Here is a 27,265-nt window from a genome sequence, read left to right as displayed (position 1 = left end):
GTTTAGAATCGAAAGGTCCAGAATGGGTCTCCAAGCATTGTTCTTTCTGGGGACTAGAAAGAGCCTTGAGTAAAATCCTTGGCCTTGCTCCTGCGTAGGTACCAGATGAATGGCTCTCATGTCCATGAGAGTTGTAATTTGTTTTTGTGCCTCTGCCCATTGATTTTGTGGCAGGTTTGGCATTCCTTTTATCCTTGGCAAGGTGTGGAAATGGAATCTGTATCCTTGTGAGATAATGTCTAGGACCCATTTGTCCTTTGTGATGATGCGCCAGTTGTCTGCAAAAAGTGCTAATTTTCCTCCCAAGGGAGCTGCCAAGAGAGCTTTGCTTGGCAGTTTGAGGTTTAAGTCATTGCGTTTGTCTTCTAGTAGTTTGGGACCTGTCTTCTCCTCCCTTCTGTGTTGCAGTGCCCCATTGGCGAGGTTTGTAAGGGATCTGTGCTTGACCTCTGCCCCTTGGGCGTCCGTATTTACCCCTCTGTGGTCTGTCAGAAGCTGGAAAGGACCAATTTTTTGTTGGCCAATTTCTGCTGAAGCGTGGGGGTTGTACCTGTAAGAAATCTTTGACCGTCTGCATAGATTTTGCCTTATCCTCAATTTTCTTTAAAACCTCTTCTGCTTTAACTCCAAATAAGACATCCTGCTGTAAGGGTGCATCTAGTAACTTTGCTTTAACATGATCAGGCAAAGTTTGTTCCTTTAACCAAGCATGCCTACGTATAACAGACCCAGTAACAGCTGCTCTACAGGAAGCTTCCAAGGAATCAAATCCACATTCTAAAGTATGTTTGCCCACCTGTTCAGCTGCATGCAACAGATCCTGCATTTCCTTGAATTCAGACTGTTGAGGGTGCGTGCTCATCTTTTGTTTTATTTGAGACATTAGGAATTGCTGGTATTTCAGCATGTGAAATTGACAATTTAGTGCTCTCATAGCTAGAGTAGCTGAGGTGTAAACCTTCTTCCCCCCACCTATCTAGTGCTCTGGAGTCCCTTTCAGAGGGTACAGGATTTTTAGCCATAGAAGCCTTGGCCCCTTTGGGACCCTGGGATATTGTCTCTGGGTCAGCAACAGGGCTTCTGTAAAGGAATTTGTGTGAGTCAGGCACTCTATAATATCGGTCTGGTTTGGCTGGAGCAGGAGGCAGGGAATCTGGATTTAGACTAGATTCTAAGTAAACATCATCCACAATGTCTAAAACTGGAGGGATAGCAAGTGGTCTGTGTTGGGGGAGTAAAAGAAACTCTCGGAGCCTTTTCTTTGAGTCGGAGTAGTCCTGACCTTCCCAGTGGAAATGTTCCCTCATGGTATATAAGGTTTCCCCAAAGGAACAGTCTTCAGGGGGAGAAGCTGAGGGAATGGAATCTTTAGCATCAGAATCTTCATAAGGGGAAAAGGAGTAATCCTGTTCCTCAGAGGAGCCTGAGGAAATAGACACTTGATCAGAGGAGGCATAATCCTCCTCTTGTCTAGGCCTTTTGTCTGGGGGAGGTTGGGAACCCCTGATTAAAGAAATCAAATCTTCAGCCATTTTAAGCATCTATTTCTTAGGCATGGGGCCTTGAACTGGAGACTGATGTGCAGTTTTTTTTGGTTTTAGAGGAGTCTTAAGCTTAGCATAAGATTTTATGGTGAGAGTAGTCGGTCTGAAGACACCTTCTGTAACCGAAGGTGTTTCCACAGCACCGGCTTCTCCTTCTGCAATGTTGTCGGTAGGACCTAAAGAAAATGGCTGCATCGGCCTAGAACTCTCTGCTTGAGAATCTGAAGCGTTCTGGGGTTGCAATTCTGCGGTCGCCAGGGGCTGCGTAGGTGGCTCACTGAAAACCGGAGAACCGGCGACCAGCCCAGCCGAGGCCTCGGAGTCTGGCTTGGATCTAGGCTGCCTATCTTTATCTTTGCGTTTTTTATGCACGCTGGTAGTCGGTTGCTCCGACAGCATAGTGTAATTAAATTTCCTACCGAAGTAGTGTCGTGCGAAGTCAAAGCGTCACTTTATAGTTCGCTTATTGAACCTAGCACAAAACAGACAACCAGTGACGTCGTGGTCTGGGCCTAGGCAAAGTATACAATAAGAATGAAAGTCCTTATGAGGTAATTTGCTTCCCACAAGAAATGCAATTGTTAACTTTTTCTGACATCGGACTGAGGCAAGAAAAGGTTCCCCAATGGGGTACTTAGCTTTGAAGACTTCGGACTGAAATTCGATTTGAAAATCTCGGGTGTCGGCCGAGCGGCACTTGCGAACTGCTTCTGCTTCGGGCACCGCGCGACAAGAAAGACTGAAGAAAATGGCGTCGGATGCCTCTTATATACCCCTGGCGCACTGACGTCACGGAAGAAGCGACAGCAACTGACGCAGGACCAAGACTTTGGAATTCAGGCCGACTGCGGGACCGCCTGACGGCAGGATAACCCAAGTGTGATGACTGCAGCAGGGTAACACGTTGAACATAGTACAGTTGTGTACACTTACCATAAATGTAGATATTAAAGTGTACTAACTGTTGCAGTCATTACGTTTGGGTTATCTGCTTGCAGTAGCCCTCAGTCGGCCTGATTAACAAAGTCTTGGGTCCTGCATTGGATGCTGTCCCTTCTTCCATGACGTCAGGTTGTCAGGGGTATAAAACATGCAGCCGACGCCATTACATCATTTTTTTTCTTGCCCCAGATGTCAGGTGCTACCCTAATGGAAAGAAATTAAATCTATAATTACAAGGATACATCTCCAACAAAAAAGCAAATACACCAAAAAGGTTTTTGAGTATAGTAAGGGAGAGTAGAGGTATAGCCAAAAGAAGAAGGGCTGGAGGGAGGGTAACCAGGACTGCAACAGTGAATACACTCTAACATCCACATTTATGTTAAGTGTCCACAACTGTACTACGTTCATCGTGTTTCACTGTTGCAGTCATTACATTTGGGTAGATTCCCAAAGCTAAGGTTGGGAGGAGGAATTTAAATAGAATTAGGACCAGCTATAAGACCCTGCAAGACTGCAGTGGCAAAGCCAGCTCTGGATTTAGAGAAAATTGGCAAATGATAATGCTTGGTAAAAGCATGTACAAAACTCCAGGTAGCAGCTTCTAGGATGTCTCTGGTAAAACGCCCGTGAGAAAGGCTGCGGCGGTATATGCAGCTCTGGCTGAATGGGGTCTGATGCCCTGTGGGATAGGTTTTCCATGGTGCTTATTGCAGAAATGAATGCAGTGGCCTATCCTTTTTGTAATGGTTTACTTTGAAATAGCTTTCCCCCTCTGTCCCTGCAGCAAATGCCACCAGCAGTTGTTCAGATTTCCTTTGAGGTTTAGTCCTGTCCAAGTAAAATCTAAGTTGTCTGTGCACATCTAAGGAGTGCAGTATCCATTCCCCTTTGTTCTGCGGGATAGAAAAGAAGGTAGGCAAATGAATGGACCGATTAAGAGCCACACTGGATACCACCTTTGCCATGAAGGAGGGATTGGTTTTGAGGGACACCCCTGTCCGCATGAAAGATGATGAAAGGTTCCACTGCCATAAGGGCCTGTAATTCAAATACTCTTCTTGGAGAAGTGATTGCTAAAAGGAAAGCTGTTTTCCAGGAAAAATTTTCTAGGAGCAGGAGGCAAAGAATCAGGGGCCAAGCTAGATTCCGAAAAGGCATCATCAACAATGTCTAGTACAGGAGGCATAGCTAAAGGCCTATGCTGGGGCAGGAGTAAGAAATCCCTAAGCCTCTTTTTTGAATGAGAAATATCCTGGCTTTCCCAGTGGAAATGTTCCCTTAGAGGATGTAAGGTTTCACCAAAAGAAAAATCTTCTTGAGGGGAATCAGAGGGAATAGAGTCCTCTGCATCAGAATACTCATAAGTAGATGAGGGCAAATCCAGATCATCAGAAGAATCAGAAAAATCAGAATCCTGGTCAGAAGATTCATAAACAACTTTAGTCCTAGGTCTCTTAGAAGGGAGAGGTTGGATTCCCCTGATTAAAGTTAAGATCTTCAGCCATTCTTATTTGTTTTTTAGGCATAGAGGCCTGAGCATGCGGCCTGGTCACCTGTTTCAAAGGCATGGTTCGAGATTTAGGCCTAAATGAAGAAGGAGGCGTTGGTTTAATATGCAAGTCCGTAGGCCTGAATACACCCTCAGAAGCTGATGCCTGCACAGCGGCTCCGGACCCATCCAAGGTAGAGACATCCGTAAGTTCCACAGTTGAAGCATCTTGTGGCATACTGGGCTGTGAATGGGTCTCAGTAGAGGCCTGCGAATCAAAAGTAGTGGGTATCAGGGGCTGTGAACGCACCTGAGTACCGGCGAACTGGCGACTGACTTAGAAGCGTCATCGGCAGCTTTGGACCTAAGCAGCCTGTCTCTGTCTTTATCTTTGCGTTTTTTCGGAATCCCGGTAGTCGGATGAATAACAGATGACATTTCTGGATAATTAAACAGAGAACCAAAATATTTAGAGGCGAAAATATACAGACGACGGACAGTGCGCTGATTAAATAAAGCACAAAACCGACAGCAAGGTACGTCATGGTCAGGGCCCAGGCAAGGAATACAGTACGAATGAAAATCTTTGTGAGGTATTTGCTTTCCACAAGTAATGCAATTATTAACTTTTACTGACATCGGTAAGGAGCAAGAAAAAGTTTCCCCAATGAGGTACTTAGCTTTAGTTGAAGACTTCGGTTCTGAAACTCGAAAACGAAAATTTCAGGAGTCGGCCGACTGGCACTTGCGAACTGCTTCTGCTTCGGGCACCACATGGCAAGAAAGACTGATGTAATGGCGTTGGCTGCATGTTTTATACCCCTGACGGCATGGACGAAGGGACAGCACCCGACGCAGGACCCAAGACTTTGTTAACCAGGCCGACTGAGGGCTACTGCAAGCAGATAACCCAAATGTAATGACTGCAACAGTGAAACATGAAGAACATCTGCAAAAATCAGGGGCTAAAATGAAGAAAAGGCTGGCTGCAAACGAGACTGCTCAAGAAGAGTGGTTTCAAAAATGTCAGAGTTAGAGGACAGAGTATGCAGGGAAAAAATGAGATTCTTTTTTATTTTTTTTTTTTTTTGCTGCAACAGAGAAATTGAAAAGAACAGACTATTAATTTTATGAAAACTCAAATTAACAACTGGACTGATATCCCACTTTAGGATTTGTTAACTGAAATGGCACATCATGTGTACGGTCCAAACCTGGCTATATGAAAGCAGCCAAGACCTGTATTAAAGATTTTTCACCTGCGTCTCCATTATTGGTCTCTGGAAAGGGAAGGAGTCGTGGCTGATGCACCAAAGAATGTCACTATCTTCATTTTCTGAAGCCGTCATCAGTAAGACACCTAGATGAAAGGAAACATACATTTAACATGAGAACTAAACCACTTTACCATGCAAGATCATACACAGCTTATAACATCTTACAATCACCATTAGCAGATGATGCTAAACTAAGAATTGTAAAAAAGTCAGTAATTACTACAGAGTAGACTACTCATTCTACAGCTTACCTCATGACGACTAACACACAAGTACTGACAAAAAGTATAGTTGTGTTAATAACTTACCACAACTGTATATGTATCAGTAAATACACTGCTGCAGTCCTCATCAGTGAGATATCCTACATGCAGGTAGCTTGAGAGCCAGTTTGACTTCCAGAGCTCCGCCCCCATGGACATCAGCCAACTCCTTCAAATTTTTCTTGATCCAGGTTGTGCAGAAACATACCCCAGGTATTAGAGAACATGGATCAAAGTGACATACCCTCTCAGAAAAGGAGGACCACCTACAAGGCCCCAATTTCGCTATTTGAGACAGTAAGCAAAAGCTAGGAAGAACGGGCTTGGTAGAAAGACAGGAAAGAAAGTGGGGGGGGTACCCAACCTGAACTTAGAATATCCAGTCATGGAGATGAAGTGACAATGGGAGGGAACATGGACTGCAATAATGTATGTACTTGAACCATGGCCGGCCTTAGGCATAGGCGAACTAGGCGACTGCCTAGGACGCCGTACAGGCCGGCCTTGTAAAGGGCGCAATTTTGACTTACTTATTTTTTTAGTTTAATTAGTACATTCTTTCTTCCCAGTGCCGGCAGCACGTTGCAGGAAGAAAGAATGCACTAACTAAACTAATTAAAATTAAAAAAAAAAAAAAAAAAACACAAAGGCGTCGGAACCATGGGGGGTGAGCGCCCTCCCACTTTTACAGCTGCAGCAGGTTGATTGTAGTATTAGCGTCTTCTCCTTTAACGAGAATCATGCGTGCTTATGCCAGCTTGGAAATAAATCCAATTTGCAGTCACCCGCAAATTTTAAGCTAGCTGTTCCGTGAAGTGGGGGGCTAAGTCCATGTGGCAGTTTGATTAAGAAAGAAGGTGAGTACGTATATGTGTGTATAATTCAAACCGTTTGTTTCTGTATGCGAGAGAAAGTGTGTGTGTGTGTGTGTGTGTGTGTGTGTGTGTGTGTGTGTGTGTGTGTGTGTGTGTATAGAATTTCAGTTACTCATTCTGTTTGTATGAGAGATAAAGTGCGTGCGTGTGTGTATGTGTGCTGCTAACAAGAGAGAAGGTAGATGTGCATGTGTATAATTTAAAAATAGTAGTTCCATTCATTTCTGCACGAGAAAGTACTTGTCTGTGTCTTGTTTGAGAGAGTAGGAGTGTATGGAATTTAGACTAGTTAGTTGCTGTTAGTTGCTGTATGAAAGAGAAGGTAGGTGTATGTTGCTGTGTGAGAGAGTAGGTATATATATATGTGTGTGTGTGTGTGTGTGTGTGTGTGTGTGTGTCTATATGTGTGTTTGTGTGTCTATATGTGCGTTTGTGTCTATATGTGTGTGGTTGGGGAAATGGAATGAAAGAGTGCCTCTGCTAAAATGATGTATCGGCTGCCAGCAGGGATTACCACAAGGGCACCAGAAAAGGTTTTGTTAGTGCTTGTGTTAATCACCGAGAGATACAGAGACATACAAATTAGTTTGTAATAAGGTCTTCCTTGTTGCAGCAAATGAGACTTTGGATTTCTACTTTAGTTTTAGTTGCAGTCTAACCACTTGTGGCGAGGCTTGATTTTGAATCTTGGCTTGTAAGTTTCTGTTACTTTAAAAATGAACATATTAGGAAGATACAATTGCTCCTGGTGTTGTACTTGTAATTATATTTATCCCAGCAACATATTTATTCATACAAAAAAAGGAAGGCATATTATTTCAATGGCTGTGGCAATTGCCATTCAATATATATAAAGAGAGAGAGAGAGAGAGTTGCTTGTCAGTCAGCTGCATTTTATGTTGATAAGAAGGAAAGAATTACTGCTGTGGTGGTGCTGCGGTAGTGTTGTCGCCTCACAGCAAGACGTGCCGTTCGATTCTCAGCTAGAGCGTCTTCTGCGTGGAGACATGCGTGAATGGGCGTACCTTCATTGAAGGTTGTGCGTCAGGACTGGCAAACTCGACACGTAAAAAATCTACTGTCAATCATTAGTGGACCGGAGTTCTGCTGTGGCGACCCCTAACTGGGAAAAGCCGAAAGACACAAAGAAGGAAAGAATGAAAAAAATATGGAGCACTTAAGGACATTAAAAATAAAAATGCATGAAACGCATTTTGTAAACATGGCTTGTCAGTCAACCACGTATATAATTTTAAGTTTGAAAGCTTGGGCATGGTTTTAAATAACCATTGGAGCAAATTTTGGCAATTAACTTGTGTACAGACTGTTATAGAAATATAGATGGTTGGTTTCTCATCGACTGGAAATTAATGCTGGTATTTCTATCCAACCATAATGTGTGACAACTCATTAAGCAATGGTTTACTGCAAGTCATAATGCTGAATGTAAATCCTGAAATGTCAAAATGTTCAAACGTTACAATGTTCAACTCAAAATGCCTACTAACAGCATACGTGTAGGACATACTTACACAGCGTCAAAACATAGACAGTCAACAAATAGCAACATTTCTCTTTTAGTGAAACTCAGAAATAATTGCCAACATGGATCCTGCAGGGAGACAAGTCCAGCTCACTCCACATGTGACCAAGTATATATTTTGATTTCAACATTTTAACATGTTGGTATTTTGATAATTCTGCATTGTACATTCAGTATTACGGCTTTTGGCAAATAGCTTTTCAGTAAATTGGATTGGACCCATCAAACTCACTGCAAGAAAAAGACCTGTTCCAAAAATGTGATTTTTTTATGTTGTTGACTTGAAAAATGTTTCAGGTGTGTCTTAATTAGCCCAGAATGCATATTCACTATATTTAAGAGAGCTTGTGCCTTTGTGCTGTTTGACTTAAAAAAGCATCAGGCCTTTGACAATAGACAGTGACAAACTGGCTATTGGTGTTAAAAGAAATCATAGAAGAGAGATATTTTCCAAACTTGTGTTTCCCTGGATATGTTATGTTATTCAGCTCTAAATTGCACCTGGTCATAATTGTTTTAATTATATGATAGATATTTTTCAGATCCAAAATTGTAAATGACAAATGGGTCCAGGATAACATAGTTCAGTTTGGGTCAAGAAATATGGCATAGACCTCTCTATATTTCAGTTCATGGAGGATAAAGTTTGTTAAGACACCTAAATGGTGAAACACCACTTAATCTTCCATTCGGATCTGGTGATTTATTGTACCTATGGGTCTAAGGAAACTTTAGATGATGATAGAATATTTAATGAGTGCATACTGATGGTAGATACATAATGGTGAAACTCCTATATGACCTCAGAGCGAAAAGATGGGTATAAGGCCTGAAAATCTAGAAAAACTTGACAAAACCCATATTACCATTTTCCCCTAGAATAAAGATATAATTGACATAAATGGGAATACCTGCTAAAACTTACTATCTTAGGACCAAGCAAAAATGTCTTTACTCATCAAAAATAAATAAACACCATTACTTTGTGGAATAAAATCCCAGCCCAGGTTAGGCAGAGTCCCTCAATGACCCTCTTCAAGAGGAATCTTGATGAGTGGATGGGAGATCGTAGGTTTACGCCGGGTATCACTTCTGTGTCACTGTTAGACAGAGGCACAGTATACTAACCTCGAAAAAGGGCATAGCAAAATTAATTTAAAATGGGTGGCGAAAGCCAAACACTCTGGCTAGGCTTATAAATACCCTAGGGCAGATAGCCTAGTATGAACCTATGAACCAATAAAAAGGTGTCCTTCTCCCAGCTATTCTTATTCCTTCTGGTTTGCATCTAAGAGTGTAGCACTGTTGATACAATACTGTTCCTTCCTATCTTTTATGTGTGAAGCTGGCATTCACACAGGTAGAGAGTGTCTACACACTGAAAAATGATAATCTACAAAATCACACATTTATTTTCAAAGAGATCACATCAGGGAAAAACCTAACAAACATATAGGCCTTACTGATGTTGCATACCCACTTTTAACAAAATGAGATCATCATTCTTAATAGCATTAGTGCACATATTTAGCCTTAGCCTTCATGCTGGTCCACAGACAAATTACAGATGCCTAGTAAAATAGTTACCATACTTCCATTGACAAGAGTTTTTCACCTTAAAATATTGACTACAAGCCCAGGCCTACTTTACCTACTTAGGTTAAGATATGAGGCATATACATCTCTAATCAAATGCATGGCTTTCTTTATGGAATACCATCTCCTAGCATGATCCAAATTCAAACTTCCTCATATTATAATTACTACACTACCACTTCTAACAACATGAACTGTCTGGCCGGTGTCCCCTTTGACTCTGTAACCTATGCATGTTTATGTATAACCTATATTTATTTATTTGAAAACTTTATGGAAATGGGCCCTTACATACTATATATATATATATATATATATATATATATATATATATATATATATATATATATATATATATATCTATATATATTTATTTATTTTTTTTTAATATGGATATATAGTTAGATTCTGCATCATACAGCTTAGAATAAAACAATATTTAGAGCAACAGAGCGGAGATAAGAAGTAGTTTTATAGTTAGGCTAGTGCTTTATTATTCAGAACACAGCCTCAAAGCTCAGACCTGCTGTCATTGCACATGTATCATTTTTTTTTCCTGAGGTTAGGATTAGTAAAGTTTGCCTGCAATTGGGCTGGACTGATGTGTGATCCAAGCTACATACCAGAGCCTTGCATGGTTCACAACTAGACCCATGTGCATTTGGGTAAGAATATATACAACCATGTAAATGGTGTAGTTTACTTAAGCTGTTAGTATGCAAAATTATCCCACATGGTCCTCTAAGCTGAGCCAATGAAGACACCAATATGACAGTGTAACTATTTTTTGAATAAAAAGACATTACTGATGCCGCAACAAAATAACCTCATAACCACATTATAACACAGTTTGTAAGTTTATGCCTTTGCTGTCTGGCATAACCAACACCCTTCCAGCTCAAGATTAAGGTCAGGGTGCCTAAGCCAAGCTGCCTCAGACCTGATTATAAAGATCCTTAGGGATTGCCTCCCACTCCAAACACCACTTGCCTTGGCCAAGGCTTAATCCTGAAACCACATTCTGTGATGAAGAGGCCACTGAAATACAACCGGGGGGATAGAAGTGGAGGAAAGCACAAGGCAACCACCAGCTGCCTCTGGTTAATGGCTTAAATTAAGGGTGGCTGGGTGGGATCCTGTAAGTCACTGCCAAAATTGAACTTAATGCAAATGATGCTCACATAAATAGGGGAGAGGAGCTCAGCCTCACTCCACCCCCCTTCAGTTCGCGGACAAATAGGCTCACTGGTAAGCCATTCTTGTCCTTTAAACTGAGTCATTAAAGACACCAATTATATTGCTGATCCTTCATCAATTCACAAGTATTTATACACTCCCTCTTGCTCAAGTTATTTTATATCACATTCTTGTCCCAAACTGATGTTTTCCTGGTGCTGCAGTTTTCCTGCTTTAAAGGTTGCTTTTGCACATTTATCAAGGCCAAATGACATTCTAATATCATCTGAAAAGGTTTTGACAACCTTCAGCTGTGCTTTCAGTTCCTCATCTGATGAACTATACAGTTTTAAATCATCAATAAACAGAAGATGAGAAGAATGGCTGCATGCCTGCATTTAGGAATACTTGAATTTGTCTAGAGAACGGTAAAGGTTTTCTGTTTTGCACTGGATGCATCTGATTTAAGGCTTGTAGCTTCAGAAGCTTAAGTTGTTGATTTTCTTATTTTAAGTATCCAATTTTGTTTGTCATTGGAAAGTACAGGAGACTTATTTTCTATTGCAAGGGGTGAGGGGGCTGGGTTCTAGTATTACAGGCATCTGAGTTGTTGGTGTTTGGACCATTCATCAGGTTATGGACTTTTTGTCAGGACGTTTGTAAAGTGTAACTAAATAAAATAAAGAAATGTCTTTTTTAATTGAGTAAAAATTGTCAGAAACTATTTATTTTGAAGCTGGCTGTCTAGTTAGCTTGAATGAAGGAAGAAGCCATTCAAAAACAAATAATAAACCGGCTAAAGCTTATTGTGCTGTTTTATTAACTGAGCAGGAATATGGATTGTCAACAAAGTATCATAAGAAGAATGGAAATATATTACTCATTAACTAAGGAGAATTACAGATGATCAACAAATAACTATGTTGGTGAGAGAAAGCAAAGAAGCTACTTACTATATGTTCAGGAAAATATATGTTGTCCATTTTGGTAGCTTGTTTTAAGTCTTTCTGGGTAGTCACATTCTAAATGAGACTTTGTTAGAAAATTGTTACATTTCCTATGTTTCTTACATACCACTTGCATATATATATTCATACCTCTCAACTCTACAGATTTTTGCAGAATGTCCAGATTTTTGCCTCATATTTTTGGCCTATTCGTCATAAAATTTCTGTTTTTTCTGGCAAATCATTGAGGATTTAAATAACTAAATGCCATCATACATTTGATTTTCAGCCTTCATATCCTTCAGAAAATGCATGCTAAGACAAATGCTGTTATTCTAGCAACTTTCTAAGTCTGTAAGACTTCATTTATAATCTGTCCCTGTTTGGGGGCCTTCGACCCCCCTCCCATTATTTTAGGCTTCATTCAGATTTCTTGTGCTAAGAGGTTGGGAGGCATGGTATGTAACGTCCTAGTTGCCAATTTGTTGCATTTTAAGAAGGGATAGGGGTTCTGCATTCTATAGTGTGTCATCCTTTTTGTTTAAGATGCTTAGTTACTATGAACTTGTCTGTTTCTCAGTCACTCTGTATTGCAATATTATCAGTGTACTATCTTTGTCTTTAAAGTAATGTAGGCAATTAATTATTCAAGGGCAGCAAGCACTGAATTTGTAGATTGAACAGTGAAATGTAAAGTTCTTTGCCAGTAATAGCATCTTCATTAGTTAACAGATCTCTTTAATGTAGAATTATTCAGATGATGTTTACTTCTGCAGATTTTGCTTATTGACCGATACTGTTTGAGGGGCCTTTTATGGTTAAAATGTTCTGAAATGGGCAGGTTTGTCATTATTGGGACATACATTTTGTTTCATTACTTACTGGAAAAATGTTCAAAACTACAAATTTAACACACTGTAACAAGTGTAAATGTTTTCAGTGTGCAACTAGCTGTTTTTTGTTTATCAAACGGCATACTGTGTTGTAAAAACTGAAAGCAGTATTAGTAGCATAACTGCCCTTGGTGCAGAAGGCTGTGGATTCCACTCCCACACCATGTTCATAGGTAGGTACTAGACTATCTGCCCGAGGGCATTTACAAGCCTAGCTAGAGTGTGTCGGCTTTCGCCAGCCCACTGATTAACTAACTGATCCTCTGTCAAGCAGAGCCAATGAAGTGATCCCAGGGGTGTATTTTCCGTTACCCATCCACTCGTCAAGGTTTCTCTTGAAGAGCGTTAGTGAGGGGCTCTGCCTAATGTAGTTTGGAATTTTGTTCCAAAGCATGGGGGAGTCTCTGTGACAGGAATCTATTCCTCCAGCATGTTCTATTTATTGTTGTGGCGAGGTTTAGCTCAATAAAGAGCATGGCTCGCAGTGACTTGGATTTCTTTAGGTGGAGCATGTCCATCAAGTCTGAGTTGGACATGGCTTTAAGTCAGGCAGAGATCACCTCTGAGTAAGCAATATGCCACTGAGCACAGCCGGAGTTTTTTCAGTCAAGCTGCATAGGATATACGTTTAAGGCCAGTAATCCTCTTGGTGAGGTACTTTTGTGGTCTTTTCCAGCTGTTGGAAGTGTCTTGTGAGGTACATCCCAAATGGGGCATTGTACTCTATGATGTGTCTGATGAGTGACAAGTAGAGGGGCACTGCAACCTCTATTTCTAGATGTGAACCCTTTAGTAATTAGATGGGCCACAAAGAAGGATTTCTCAACTACTTTGGCAATATTATTGTCAATGGAGAGATTACTATCTACCTGGGTCCCCAGATCTCTTATTACCTCTTCTGTATTAAGGGGGCTGCCACCTATGTGGTAATTCGTGGGTGTTTTGTTTTTCCCAAACGGGATGACTCTGCATTTTTTGGCATTTAGCTTGAGGCCATGACTTTGACACCAGGTGTCCATCTCAGTAAGGCCCTTTTGGAGGATGTACGTGTTAGCCGTCCATGTCAGCCGGACAGTCAATTATGGCTCCCAGTTTGCAATCAATGGTGAATTTGGATAGCCATAGTCCTTCTGTGTTTGCCTGTACTTCTGAGAAGTATATGCTGAACAGTAGGGGTCCCAGAACCGAGCCTTGCGGGACACCACTTGTAACTGGTTTAGAATCGGACATGGAGCCCGCTGTTCTTACCATGTGAGTTCTGTCTGTAAGCCAGTTGGCAAGTCATCTCGTGACGTAGGGGTTTATGTTCAGGCCGGAATACCCGTGTGTGGAATGGTGTCAAAAGCCTTGGCGAGGTCAAGGTAGGCTGTGTGAACCACCCTTCCCTCATGTTAATGGCTTAAATTAAGGGTGGCTGGATGGGATCTTGTAAGTCACTGCCAAAATTGAACTTAATGCAAATGATGCTCACATAAATAGGGGAGAGGAGCTTCTCACTCCACCTCCCTTCAGTTCGCGGACAAATAGGCTCACTGGTAAGCCATTCTTGTCCTTTAAACAGAGTCATTAAAGACACCAATTATATTGCTGATCCTTCATCAATTCACAAGTATTTATACACTCCCTCTTGCTCAAGTTATTTTATATCACATTCTTGTCCAAAACTGATGTTTTCCTGGTGCTGCAGTTTTCCTGCTTTAAAGGTTGCTTTTGCACATTTATCAAGGCCAAATGACATTCTAATATCATCTGAAAAGGTTTTGACAACCTTCAGCTGTGCTTTCAGTTCCTCATCTGATGAACTATACAGTTTTAAATCATCAATAAACAGAAGATGAGAAGAATGGCTGCATGCCTGCATTTAGGAATACTTGAATTTGTCTAGAGAACGGTAAAGGTTTTCTGTTTTGCACTGGATGCATCTGATTTAAGGCTTGTAGCTTCAGAAGCTTAAGTTGTTGATTTTATTATTTTAAGTATCCAATTTTGTTTGTCATTGGAAAGTACAGGAGACTTATTTTCTATTGCAAGGGGTGAGGGGGCTGGGTTCTAGTATTACAGGCATCTGAGTTGTTGGTGTTTGGACCATTCATCAGGTTATGGACTTTGTCAGGACGTTTGTAAAGTGTAACTAAATAAAATAAAGAAATGTCTTTTTTAATTGATTAAAAATTGTCAGAAACTATTTATTTTGAAGCTGGCTGTCTAGTTAGCTTGAATGAAGGAAGAAGCCATTCAAAAACAAATAATAAACCGGCTAAAGCTTATTGTGCTGTTTTATTAACTGAGCAGGAATATGGATTGTCAACAAAGTATCATAAGAAGAATGGAAATATATTACTTATTAACTAAGGAGAATTACAGATGATCAACAAATAACTATGTTGGTAAGAGAAAACAAAGAAGCTACTTACTATATGTTCCGGAAAATATATGTTGTCCATTTTGTTAGCTTGTTTAAGTCTTTCTGGGTAGTCACTTTCTAGATGTGACTTTGTGAGAAAATTGTTACAAAGTATTACCTTTGTATGTAATTATATTTGACTATGTTATATTTCCTATGTTTCTTACATACCACGTGCATATATATATTCATACCTCTCAACAGTATAGATTTTTGCCTCATATTTTTGGCCTATTCATCATAAAATTTGTACTTTTTTCTGGCAAATCACTGAGGATTTAAATAACTAAATGCCATCATACATTTGATTTTCAACCTTCATTTCCTTCAGAAAATGCATGCTAAGACAAATGCTGTTATTCTAGCAACGTTCTAATTCTGTAAGGCTTAATTTATAATCTGTCCCTGTTTGGGGGCCTTTGACCTCCCCCCCCCACATTATATTAGGCTTCATTCAGATTTTTTGTGCTAAGAAGTTGAGAGGTATGGTATGTAATATCCTAGTTGCCAATTTATTTGTTGCATTTTAAGAAGGGATAGGGGTTCTGCATTGTATAGTGTGCCATCCTTTTTGTTTAAGATGCCTAGTTGCTATGAACTTGTCTGTTTCTCAGTCATTCTGTATTGCAATATTATCAGTGTACTATATTTTCTTTAAAGCAACATAAGCAATTAATTCTTCAAGGGCAGCAAGCACTGAATTTGTAGATGGAACAGCGAAATGTAAAGTTCTTTACCAGTAATAGCATCTTCATTAGTTACAAATCTCTTTAATGTAGAATTATTCAGATGATGTTTACTTCTGCAGATTTTGCTTATTGACCGATACTGTTTGAGGGGCCTTTTACGGTTAAAATGTTCTGAAATGGGCAGGTTTGTCATTATTGGGTCATACATTTTGTTTCATTACTTACCGAAAAAATGTTCAAAACTACAAATTTAACACACTGTAACAAGTGTAAATGTTTTCAGTGTGCAACTAGCTGTTTTTGTTTATCAAATGGCACACAGTGTTGCAGAAACTGAAAGCAGTGTTAGTAACATAATTGCCTTTGGTGCAGAAGACTGTGGATTCTACTCCCACACCATGTAGATGGAGTGTTGATACTGCAGTGCCCATATGATTGTTGATTATTTGGTGCATTATAAGGGAGGATAGGGGTTCTACACTCCTGAGTATGTCCTTTGTATGAGATGCCTGGTGATTTTGAACTTGTCAGTCATTTCCTATTGCAATATTACCAACTTACCAATTTTTAATGTAATATTGGCAATTAATTTTTCAAGGGCAGCAGGCACTGAATTTGTAAACACTGATATGTAAATTTGTTTGCCAGTAGCAACCTCTTCATTAGTTACAGATTTCTTTAATGTGGAATTCAGATGATTTTACTTCTGCAGAGATTGTGCGTGTGGAGTAATATTGGTGGATTGTAATAACAAAAGTGTTGAGTGGTCCTTTATTGTTGAAATTTTCTGAAATGGGTAGTGTTTGGTTCATACATTTTGTTTCATTGCTTATTAAAAGAATGTTTAAAACTACAAATTCAAAACATATTCTAACAAATGGTGCTGTTTATACAAGGAACATAATACAAGGAATAGAATGCAATACAATCAGGAAAGTGATTTATATTCCTTGTATTATACAAGGAATATAATTCAATACAATCAGGAATTGAATTAAAGAATAAATACATGTATGCATGGCCCTAAAAAAATGTGTGCAAGGAGTCTGTTTTGAGAACAGCCCAAAGGTAAACTTAATTCTCCACCAACAAGATGCATTTCTCTGAATGTGGGTTTTCATGCTGTTTCAATGAATGTGAGTTTTGCCATTTCAATGAATACGAGTTTCAAGGGCAGACAAGTTTACTGCTCATGCTTAGTCTGTTTTCATTGTGAGACTGTATTGTTTGTTTAGCAATTGGCTATCTGTGTTTGTGCTATTTCAATATCTGTAATCATTGTAGAAGCAAATAATAGAACATATGCATAGTAACTGGCGAGATAATCAAATAATGGAATACTGGAATGGCTGAGGAGGGGGGTTGCTGCAGGAGAGGCTGTTCTGGGGTGGCGGTCGATTACACTTCCTAAAACCCTATTTGACCATGATCTGGCTCTGGTATTTCAAGTAGAAAACACATATGCAAAGGTAGCTGCAGTTGAACTACATTACAAGGTATATTTTTCTTCCAATGCATTTAAATAATTTAAGGAAATGACTGGAGTGGCTTTCTTGGAGACTGGACCCAGTGGGTGCGACTCAAATAGGGGTATTTCATGAGTGTGGTGAGGGTGGGGCTTAAGGGGAGCCAGAGCACTACTTTGCCTAGGGTGCCATTTTGGCTAAGGCCGACCCTGACTTTAACATCTACAACTACAGCAAATTCTTAACATAAATGTACCAAGTTCATTGTACTATTCACTGCTGCAGTCCTCAAATGACTGACTTCCAGTGCATTGGATCAATAGGGGAGCACGTTCTGCTAGGCAGCAGAATCAAATCCTACCCTGGATCTGGATGCAAGTCAGACTGTAATGTTTAAAGGAGTGCAAGTCAGACTGTAATGTTTAAAGGAGTGCACTGAGGACCAAACTGCTGCTCCAAAGATGGATTTGGTATTAAACCCTCTGAGGAATGCTGTGGTGGCTGCAGTGTTTCTTGTGGAATCTGCTCCAACATGAACTGGTGCTGGTTTACCATGGGCAGAGAAACAAAACAACAAACACGGTATGGCAAGCCACTTGGTTGTGTTTACAAGCTTCCCTCCCCTTTTATTTGGCAAAGGACAAGTCCTGATTTTCTAAAACTGCTTTACCTGTCCAAATAAAATCTCAATTGTCTATGCACATCAAAAGAATGTAGTGCCCTCTTTCTTTGCTTTTGGGATTAGAGAAAAACATGGGGAAATGTAAAGCTTGATTTGGAAATATCCTAATCTCTACTTTTAGCATGAATGTAGGGTTAGTGCAAAGGGGCATCCTGTCTTTTGAGAAAGATCAAGAATTACGGAATACACATCAGAGATTTTAATGCGAAGATTCTTGCAGCAGTTGTCTTACTCATGAAATGACAGCATCTACCAATATAGGTACTTGTGGGGAGGAGGGCAGAAGCTACAGGTTCACAGGGGTCAATGGTAAGCTTGTTGAAAACCTACGGTAAAGTAATAAGTGGCCTGAGATGTAAAACCCTTTCAGGAAATGATTCACTAGTAGTTGGGAATTTAAAGTAGGTCAAGTGAGAAGCATGCTGAGATAGCAGCTACACATCTTTATAGAAGTTTAAGGTAGGCTAGTTTTCTAAAGACTTGACACATATTTCAGCAGCAATGATGTTTGAGCTGTACTCTGGTACTGATCCATAAATAGGTGTCAAAGAGAGAATCTTTTCCATCAAGGTTTAATTGCTTCCCTCAATATTTAGCATGTCATCTGAAAACAAGTGCTTGGAAGGGGTAACTGCTAGATCATTTATGCTTGTCAGTTTTATGGTTATTATACTGCATTACATTACAGATAATTTTCTGTGCAAGAATGTCAGCAGCTGAGACAATATTTTGGTTCTGACCTTCCCAGGCTTAGCAGGAGGGAAAACCAATATGGCCTGGGCCAAAAGAGAGCTATCAGAATGGTTTTGGCCTGTCCTCCTTTATTTCATAGGGTATTGCAGAAGATCAAGTGTATAAGAGGGAAAGCACAAAGAAAAAAACATGTATTTTCTAGGTTTCTGGAGCTGCTGTCCTGCAGCAAAATTCTCAGCTGTCTGTTTTCTGAGGAAACAGACAGAGCTACTCCTAGGCACACCCCATTTTTTTACCAAACCAGAAAGTTTTCCCTGTTCAACATCCACTCACATGAGTCTACCTCAGACTTGTTCAGCCTGTTTTTAACTAGACCTGGCCTTGAAAGGGGATGTAGGCAGACCTAAGGGGCATGCTTGACAACTGGACCACCTCCCATGCTCGCACTGGTCATCTGTGCAGGATGTAAAAGGGGGTAACCCTTTGTTTCCTGATGTACCACATCACAATTGTGTTTCTATTTGGAAGGTGACCTGTCTCCAAATCTGTTTGAATGCTTTAGTGCTAATGAAACAGCCATCATTTATTTCACATTTATGTGTTTGCTTCTTAGGCACCTGTCTCATGTGACATGGACTTTCAATGTTCACAAATGCTCTCCCCGGCAAAGTCTGAAGAGTTTGTGATGAAAGTCTGAGTGGTCTGGGTAGTCTGAAGGGCAATCTTAAATTGAGGTATACCTGCATGATCCACCATGGAAATTCTTTATGCACTGGAGGCCATCATGAGCTAGGAGTTCTTATACCATCTGTACCTCAGGTGGCACTGCAGCTTTCTCATGGAGAATCATGCTAGTTGATCCATGAAAATGCAAAATATCACGTAAACCGGAAATCTTAGGAACTCTGACAGAGAGAGAGAGAGAGAGAGAGAGACAGATACACTTCATTGAAAACAATGATTTCTGTAATTTCATGCCAAGCTGTAATTTAAAGAAAATCATTCTCCTTGCTGTAGTCAGGTTTGACTTAAAGGGGATTGTACAAGGCCAGAGTTGGAACGTCTACGAAGGGGTAAAAGTTAAAGGTCCTCAATGTCCTCCAAGGAATACCCAAACAAATGTGGCTTATGAAATTGGTTTTATTAAAGAGATATGTAAAACTTAAACAAATATAAGTGCTTTTGTCTACAGTGAAAAGACTTCTTCAGACATTTAATAAAAATCATCTGACCAATATATACCCCCAATTATCATGTGATCAAATCCGCTGGTTTAAAAATTTAAAGAAATATGCTAACTGATGCAGCTCTACTATATGCAAACCTAAAATTATAAATCGCAAACTTTCGCAGTCATGAAGTAGTACAACTTAAAACTCTGTAATGTTAAAAATGTAAAATATGAAGCTATAAAATATAAAAGTATATACAGACCGTGGTGTAATTATTTAGTAAAAGCTTTCATCTTTAAAGACTGTTGATGGTAAGAATGTCATCAAGTACAGGGGTTGGTGCTTCATTTAAATATATTTGCCACCACAGTTCTGTCTGTTCCAGGATGATTTTCCATGGACCCCTCCTCTTGGACTTCGTTCAACTTTTTCTAATATTGTACATAAAAAAAAATCTATGGTCTGGGTAGTTAATGATATGTTTAGACAGCACATTAGTTGACTTTCTTACTGACATCATGCATATGTTCGTAGATGCTTTGCTTTAACTTGCTGTCAGTCTTTCCAATGTAAGATGCAGTGTACATTTTATACAATGCAATGTAGACTACTGCATTTATATGACAACTGAAATTACCACCAACTTTAAGAATTTTATTGCCCATTTTAATTGTTACCAGAAATATACCGACATTGATGACATACTTCACATTTTGACATTTTTCCTACTGTCTTTTTGCCATGGCTAGCGATATTATCAAAAATATTGTTGAAACTTATGCCTCTTTTGCATACAATTCCCTGGACGGTCACCCAACTTTTCTCACACATCCCTATCGTTAATGAGTTACCAATTTCTTGTTAAAATATGAGATGTACCGCTACTACCTATAGAAAATGTAGTAATTAAACTATGACCGTACTGACCATCATTCTGATCATCACTGTATGGCAACGTATTTCTGCCTGGGTTGTCAAAAAGCCACCATACTCTAATTCCTTTTTACATTTCGCTAGTAGCCACACTCTTACCATCAAAAATAGGACATAGTTAAAGGACAGATGGTAAGGCCGGCCAGGATTTCAAATTTCTACAACTTTATAAAAGAATGCGATACACTGCGGGATACATTTTTAAACAGAGGATAACCATTAGCCATGATAAACCACATTAAAATGGGAGTGGTACACAAGAGGTAAACTGGTATACGTTTCATTATTGAATATGTACAATTCGAATATAGCTGGAGTAGGGGGCCATGGACAACAGCTCACATGATGTAAGCTTGCATCACAGCATCTTTGACAACCCAAGCAAAAATATGTTGCAACACACCATGATGTACAGAATGATGATCAAAACGGTCAAAGTTTAATTACATTTCCTACAGACAGTAGCGATATATCTGATAATTTAACAAGAAATTGGCATCTCATTATTATTGATAGGGATGTGCAAGAAAAGTTGGGTGACCATCTAAGAATTGTATACAAAAGAGGCACAAGATTCAAGAATATTTTTCATAATATCGCTAGCTATGGTAAAAAGACAGTAGGAAAATATTAAAATGTAGGGTATGTCTTCAATGTCAGCATATTTTCACAGGTGACACAATTAAAACAAGCAAGAGAATTCTTAAAGTCGTTGGTAATTTCAATTGTCATACAAATGTGGTTTACATTGCATGTTTTAAAATGTGTACTGGAAAGATTAAGTGCAAGTTAAAGTAAAGGATCTATGAACATATGCATAATGTCAGTAAGAAAAAGTCAACTAATGTGCTCTCTAAACATATCATTAACCACCCAGACACCCAGGCTTTTATTGACAAGTCCAAGAGGGGGGTCCATGGAAAATCATCCTGGAACAAAGAGAACTGTGGTGGCAAATAAATGTAAACACCACAGCACTCGCTGGACTTGATAACATTCTTACTATCAACAGTCTTTTAAAGACGAAAGCTTATGCAAAATAATTACACCATGTTCTACAGATACTTTTATATTTCATAACTTCATGTTTTACATTTTTAACATTGCAGGGTTTTAAGATATACTACTTTGTGATTTATTAAAGTTAAGTTTGTGATTTATAGTTTCATGTTTGCACATAGTACAGCTACATCAGTTACAATGTTTCTTTAATTTTTAAACGAGCGGATTTGATCACATGATAGTCAAGGGCTATATATTGGTCAGACGATTTCTATTAAATGTCTGAAGAAGTCTTTTCACCATAAATGAAAGCACTTATCTTTGTTTAAATTTTATGGATTTCTTGAATAAAACCAGTTTTATATGCCACATCTGTTTGGTTTCTCTTCCAGTTTGTGGTTCAGTCGTATCCTCCAAGGAATACGCTTAAATCGGGCAGTAATCCATACATGGACAAATGTGTATGCCCTTTGTTCTGCTTAATGCCATTACTAGAGTTAGGCATTCTGTGAAGGCTTTGGGTGCAGCAGACAAGCAAAAGGGAAGGAGGTGAACTGAAAGGTGTGCGCTCTGCTACTAATTTTGGAAACCTCCAGTGGTCCCTATCTATGGGAAAAATTAGATGAATATCCTTCAGGTCCAGGATAATCAGGAATGCCCGAGAGTACAGTAAAGAATGCCTTGAAGGGTAAGTAATTAGAATTTTGGGATAATGAGGAACTTGTCCTAGTTTTCTGAAGACTAAACAAGTCTTTACGTGCCCTCTTTCCCCTGTATTAAGAGCAGCCTTAAACAGAAACCTGAAATATCTGTCCCTGGGCTGATACATTTTTTAGATGATGTGGGGGGCAGAATCGCTTGGTGTTTTCACACTGCAGGGATAGCCCCCTATTTTTTTCTTTCTTTTTTTTTTTTAAACAAGAAACATCTTTATTAAATTATCACACATGACATAGGCAATCATACATTTATATACATTTAAACAAACCATATTGACAAAGTACAGTCGTGTACACTTAACATAAATGTAGATGCTTGAGTGTATTCACTGTTGCAGTCATCACACTTGGGTCATCTGCCTGCAGGTAGCCCTCAGTCGGCCCGAATACCAGAGTCTTGGGATTTCTGCATCGGATGCTGTTTTTCTTCCATAACGTCAGGGGTATAAAACATGCAGCAGACACCATTACATCACCTCCAGTAAAAAGTAAATACCACTGCCATAAGATACGGCCAAAAAAAGAGGACAGGTAGAAAGTATAGAAAAGTCAGGGGGCTGGACGGAGGGTAACCAGGACTGCAACAGTGAATACACTCGAAAATCTACATTTATGGTAAGTGTACACAACTGTACTATGTTCTTCATGTTTCACTGGTGCAGTCATCACACTTGGGTTGATTCCCAAAGCTGAGGAAGGATGGTGGCAGTCAAGAAGTAATAGGGCTGGCTAGCAGGCCTTGCAAGACTGCTGTGGCCAAATGCAGTTCTGGATTTAGAAAAGACAGGCAAAATGGTAATGCTTGGTGAAGGTGTGTACTGAACTCCAGGTTGCAGCTTCCAAGATGTCCCTGGTAGGGACTCCCCTGAGAAATTCTGTAGAGGTTGAGGAAGCCCTAGTGAAATGGGTTCTGATCCCCTGTGGGGTAGGTTTTCCATGGTACTTGTAGCAGCGTGCTATCCATTTGGAGATGGTTCGTTTTGAAATGGCCTTGCCCTCTGCCCCTGTAGCAAAGCTGACTAGCAGCTGGTCAGATTTTCTGAATGGTTTAGTCCTGTCAAGGTAGAATGTAAGCGGTCTCTGCACATCCAAGGAGTGCAGGATCCTTTCCCTTTATTCTGAGGATTAGGAAAAAATGTTGGTAAATGGAAGGATTAGTTTAAAGCCACACTGGATACCACCTTGGGCATAAATGATGGGTTAGTCCTGGGGGAAACCCTGTCCGCATGGAAGATAATGAAGGGTTCCACAGCCATAAGGGCCTGTAACTCAGACACTCTTCTTGCTGAAGTCATGGCTAGAAGTAAGGCTGTTTTCCAAGAGAGAAATTTTAACTCTGCTGTAGCAGCAGACTGAAAAGGGGGAAGCGTGAGCTTCTCTAGTAAAAAGGTTAAGGCCCCAGGCAGGAGTGGGAGCTCTACTCGGGGGTCATAAATTGTTAGCTCCTTTCAGGAACTGTTTGACCAGAGGGTGGGAGAAGAGGGATGGGCTCAGTATTGTAATGAGCTGAGATGGCAGAGGCATGAATCTTAATGGATGAGAAGCATAGGCCTTTGTGGAGCAGCTCTGCTAGATAATCTAGGATTTGAGGTAAGGTGGGCATGGCTGTGTCCTTTCCCTGACACTGGCTCCAAGAACAGTATCTTTTCCACTTTTCTGAATAGGATTTCCTAGTACTAGGCCTCCTGGCCTCAAGGATGACATCCAGCACCTGTTTGCTGAGGGTTGCTGGTGATGTATTCAAGGAATAAGCCAGACTGCTAGGTTCAGGGTTTGCAGCTGAGGATGCAAAATCTGGCCCTCCTGCTGGGACAGCAGAGAGGGGGTCTGATGCAGGTGCCAGGGTGGAACTGTTGTCAGACTGCATAAAGTGGGTGGGTACCAGTGCCTGCGTGGCCAATCTGGTGCAATAAGGATTGTCCTTGGCCTGTCCTGTTTGACCTTGAGTAGTACTTTCGAGAGGAGGGGCAGGGGGGGGGAGGCGTAGATTGAAAGGTTTTCCCATGTAAGGATACAGCATCCACTTTCCATGCTTGGCTGTGGGGAGTTCTGGTGCAAAATTTGCCCAGTTGACGGTTCTGGGGGGAAGCAAAGAGGTTCACTTCTGGTGTCCCCTACCTGTGGATTAGAAGCTTGAATGAATCGGGTTCCAGTTTACACTTGTGCGGGTCCATTAGATTTCTGCTCAAGTCTTCTGCCAGTGAATTTTGTTTGCCTGGCAGGAACTGAGCTTGCAGGTGCACTTGGTTGCTCAAGGCTGTGTTCCACAGAGCCATGGCTAACCTATAGAATGGGTAGGAATGAATCCCCCCCCCCCCACTTATGTACCACATGACTGTGGTGTTGTCTGTCTTTATCAAGAGTTGCCCTGGACGGACAAAGTATTTGAAGGCTGTCAGTGCATTCTGTACAGCTAACATTTCTTTTTGACTGATATGCAGTGGCGTTTGTCCAAGGCTCCACTTGAATGCATTTGGCTGCCATGTGAGCCCCCCCATGCATGGTCTGATGCGTCTGTTGTCAGGGTTTGGGTGGAGGAGGGTTGAGTGAAAGGGAGTCCCTTGTTGTGGTTGCATGCCTCTGCCCACCAAAGGAGCTCTGCCCTTAGACAAGGGATGATCGGAATCACTGTTTCCAGGTCCTGAGAATGTTGACACCAGAAACTTTTTAAGTACTATTGAAATTTCCTCATATGTAGTCTTGCATATGGAATTAGGAGAATGCAGAAGGCCATGAACCCTAGGGCTTGCAGTAATTTTCTTGCATATAGCTAGGTTTGGGTGGCCAGTAGTTTGAAGTAATTTGTTAAATAAACCTGCTTTTCAGGAGTGAGGAATGCCATCTAGGAAGTTGTGTTCAAGCTTGCTCCCAGGAATACAGTTTCTTGGCTGGGTACCAGATGTAATTTCTTTTTGTTGATGGCATACCCCAGAGAAGTTAGGAGTCTCTTTACAAATATCAGGTGCTGAAGTAGCAATTCCTGACTGGCCATCTGAGTCTGGCAATCATCCAAGTATGGGTAAATTTGAATGTTTCTCTGCCTGCAGTATGCAATGGCTGGAGCCAGGCACTTTGTGAATACCCTGGTCACAGTAGATAAGCCAAAGGGAAGTGCAGAGAACTCATAGTGCATACAGCCTGCCCTGAAACATAGATATTTCCTGCAAAATTCCCTTATGGGGATGTGCAGATAAGCTTCTTTTAAGTCTAGGGTGACCAGCCAGGATTTCTTGGCTAGCATAGGCAGCAGCTGTTGGAGAGTAAGCATTTTGAACTTTGGTACCACCAGGAAGGTGTTGAGAATTGACAGATCCAGGATAGGGAGCCAAGAGTTTTCTTTTCTGGGCACCAGAAACAGTCTGGAGTAGAAACTCTGTCCCTTTTGCTCTGTTGGAACAGGTTGAAAAGCCCTGATACTGAGAAGAGAAAGTACTTGCTTTTGTGACTCTGCCCACTGGTTTGGGGGAAGGTCTGGCAAACTGCTTGGGGTTGGCAGTGAATGGAAGTAGAATCTGTATCCCTGGGATTACAATGTTTAAGACCCAACAGTCCTGGGTAATGTATTCACAGCTTTTTGCATGTAGGGTGAGCTTTCCTCCTAGGGGTGCAAGTACTTGGGCATGGCTGGGAAGGGTTAAGGACAAGTCATTGTGAACTTTTTCCATAAGAGGGTGGCTTACCACTCCCTGTTTTCGGGTGGGAGCACTCCATTGTTTAGATCTGTGTATACCCTGAGACTGTAGTCTTTGTGGTCTGTTTCCCCTGGGTTTGGGCTGAGAAGGCCTGGGAGGGACTGGAAAGGGCCAGTTCTTTGAAGGGCAATGCCTACTGAATCTAGGTGGTTGCACCTGTAATAAAGCTCAACAGTTTGCATAGATTTAGCTTTTTCCTCCATCTTTTTAAGAACTTCTTCTGCTTTTGTGCCAAACAAACATTCCTGATTTAATGGAGCATCTAGTAAGTTTGCTTTGACATGGTCTGGCAAGATTTGTTCCTTCAGCCAAGCATGCCTTCTCAGAACTGACCCAGTGACAGCAGCCCTGCAAGATGCTTCTAAGGCATCAAAACCACACTGCAAAGTATGTTTACCAACTTGACTTGCAGAATGCATCAACTCTTGTAAATCTTTATTTTCTGCACAATCAGTAATCAACAACATTTTTTGTTTAATTAGTTCCATAATATGCTGCTGGTACTTCAACATGTGAAACTGGCAATTTAAAGCCCTGATGGCAAGAGCTGCAGAGGTATATACCTTCTTACCCCATCTGTCTAAAGCCCTAGAATCCCTGTCCGAAGGGGTAGGGTTTTTGGCTATAGTAGCCGTAATACCTTTAGGTCCCTAGGAAATGGTCTCTGGATCCGCAGTAGGATTTTTAAAGAGAAATTTGTGAGAGTCGGGTACTCTATAGTACCAGTCAGGCTTTCTAGGAGCTGGAGGCAAAGTATCAGGGTTAAGACTTTATTCCATGAGGACATCAACTACAATATCCAGGACAGGGGGTATAGCTAGAGACCTGTGCTGAGGCAAGTCTAAAAATTCCCTGAGATTCTTTTTTGACTGAACGCAGTCCTGGCATTCCCAGTGGAAATGCTCTCTTAGGGTGTGTGCAAGGTTTCAACAAAAGAAAAGCCCTCTGGAGGGGAGGCAGAGGGAATGGAATCCTCCGCATCCGAATCCTCACATGTGGATAAGGATATGTCCTGGTGATCCGAGGGGTCAGAGTCATCGGACTTATGGTCTGTAGAATCAAAAGGAAAATCAATTCTTTGTCTTTTAGAGGGGGAAGATTGGCTTCCCCTAATTAAAGTAATAAGGTCTTCAGCCATTCTAAGCATTTGTTTCTGCGGCATGGGAGCTTGAGAATGCACTTTGGTTGTCGGTTTCCTAGGCATAGTGCAAACTCTGTGCCTGAGAAATTCGGAAGATTTAGTCGAAAACAAAGTAGTCAGTTTA

General features: G+C 40.7%; 1 protein-coding gene across 1 annotated transcript in view; it reads right to left on the bottom strand.

Moving 5' to 3' along the window:
- Nucleotides 1-27,265, bottom strand: part of NUP155 (nucleoporin 155) — a 1,504,248-nt gene that overhangs the window by 1,014,224 nt on the left and 462,759 nt on the right. The window contains exon 13 of the mRNA XM_044069916.1: nt 5,238-5,338. Coding sequence (XP_043925851.1) covers nt 5,238-5,338 — 101 coding nt within the window. The remainder of the gene's footprint in view (nt 1-5,237; nt 5,339-27,265) is intronic.

Source organism: Protopterus annectens, chromosome 1.part0 (genome assembly GCF_019279795.1).
Source record: "Protopterus annectens isolate FY-2018-M chromosome 1.part0, PAN1.0, whole genome shotgun sequence".
In the NCBI taxonomy this organism is placed as follows: Eukaryota; Metazoa; Chordata; order Ceratodontiformes; family Protopteridae; genus Protopterus; species Protopterus annectens.
Note: the sequence above shows the minus strand (reverse complement) of the source record. Positions and strands in the feature narration are given on the sequence as shown.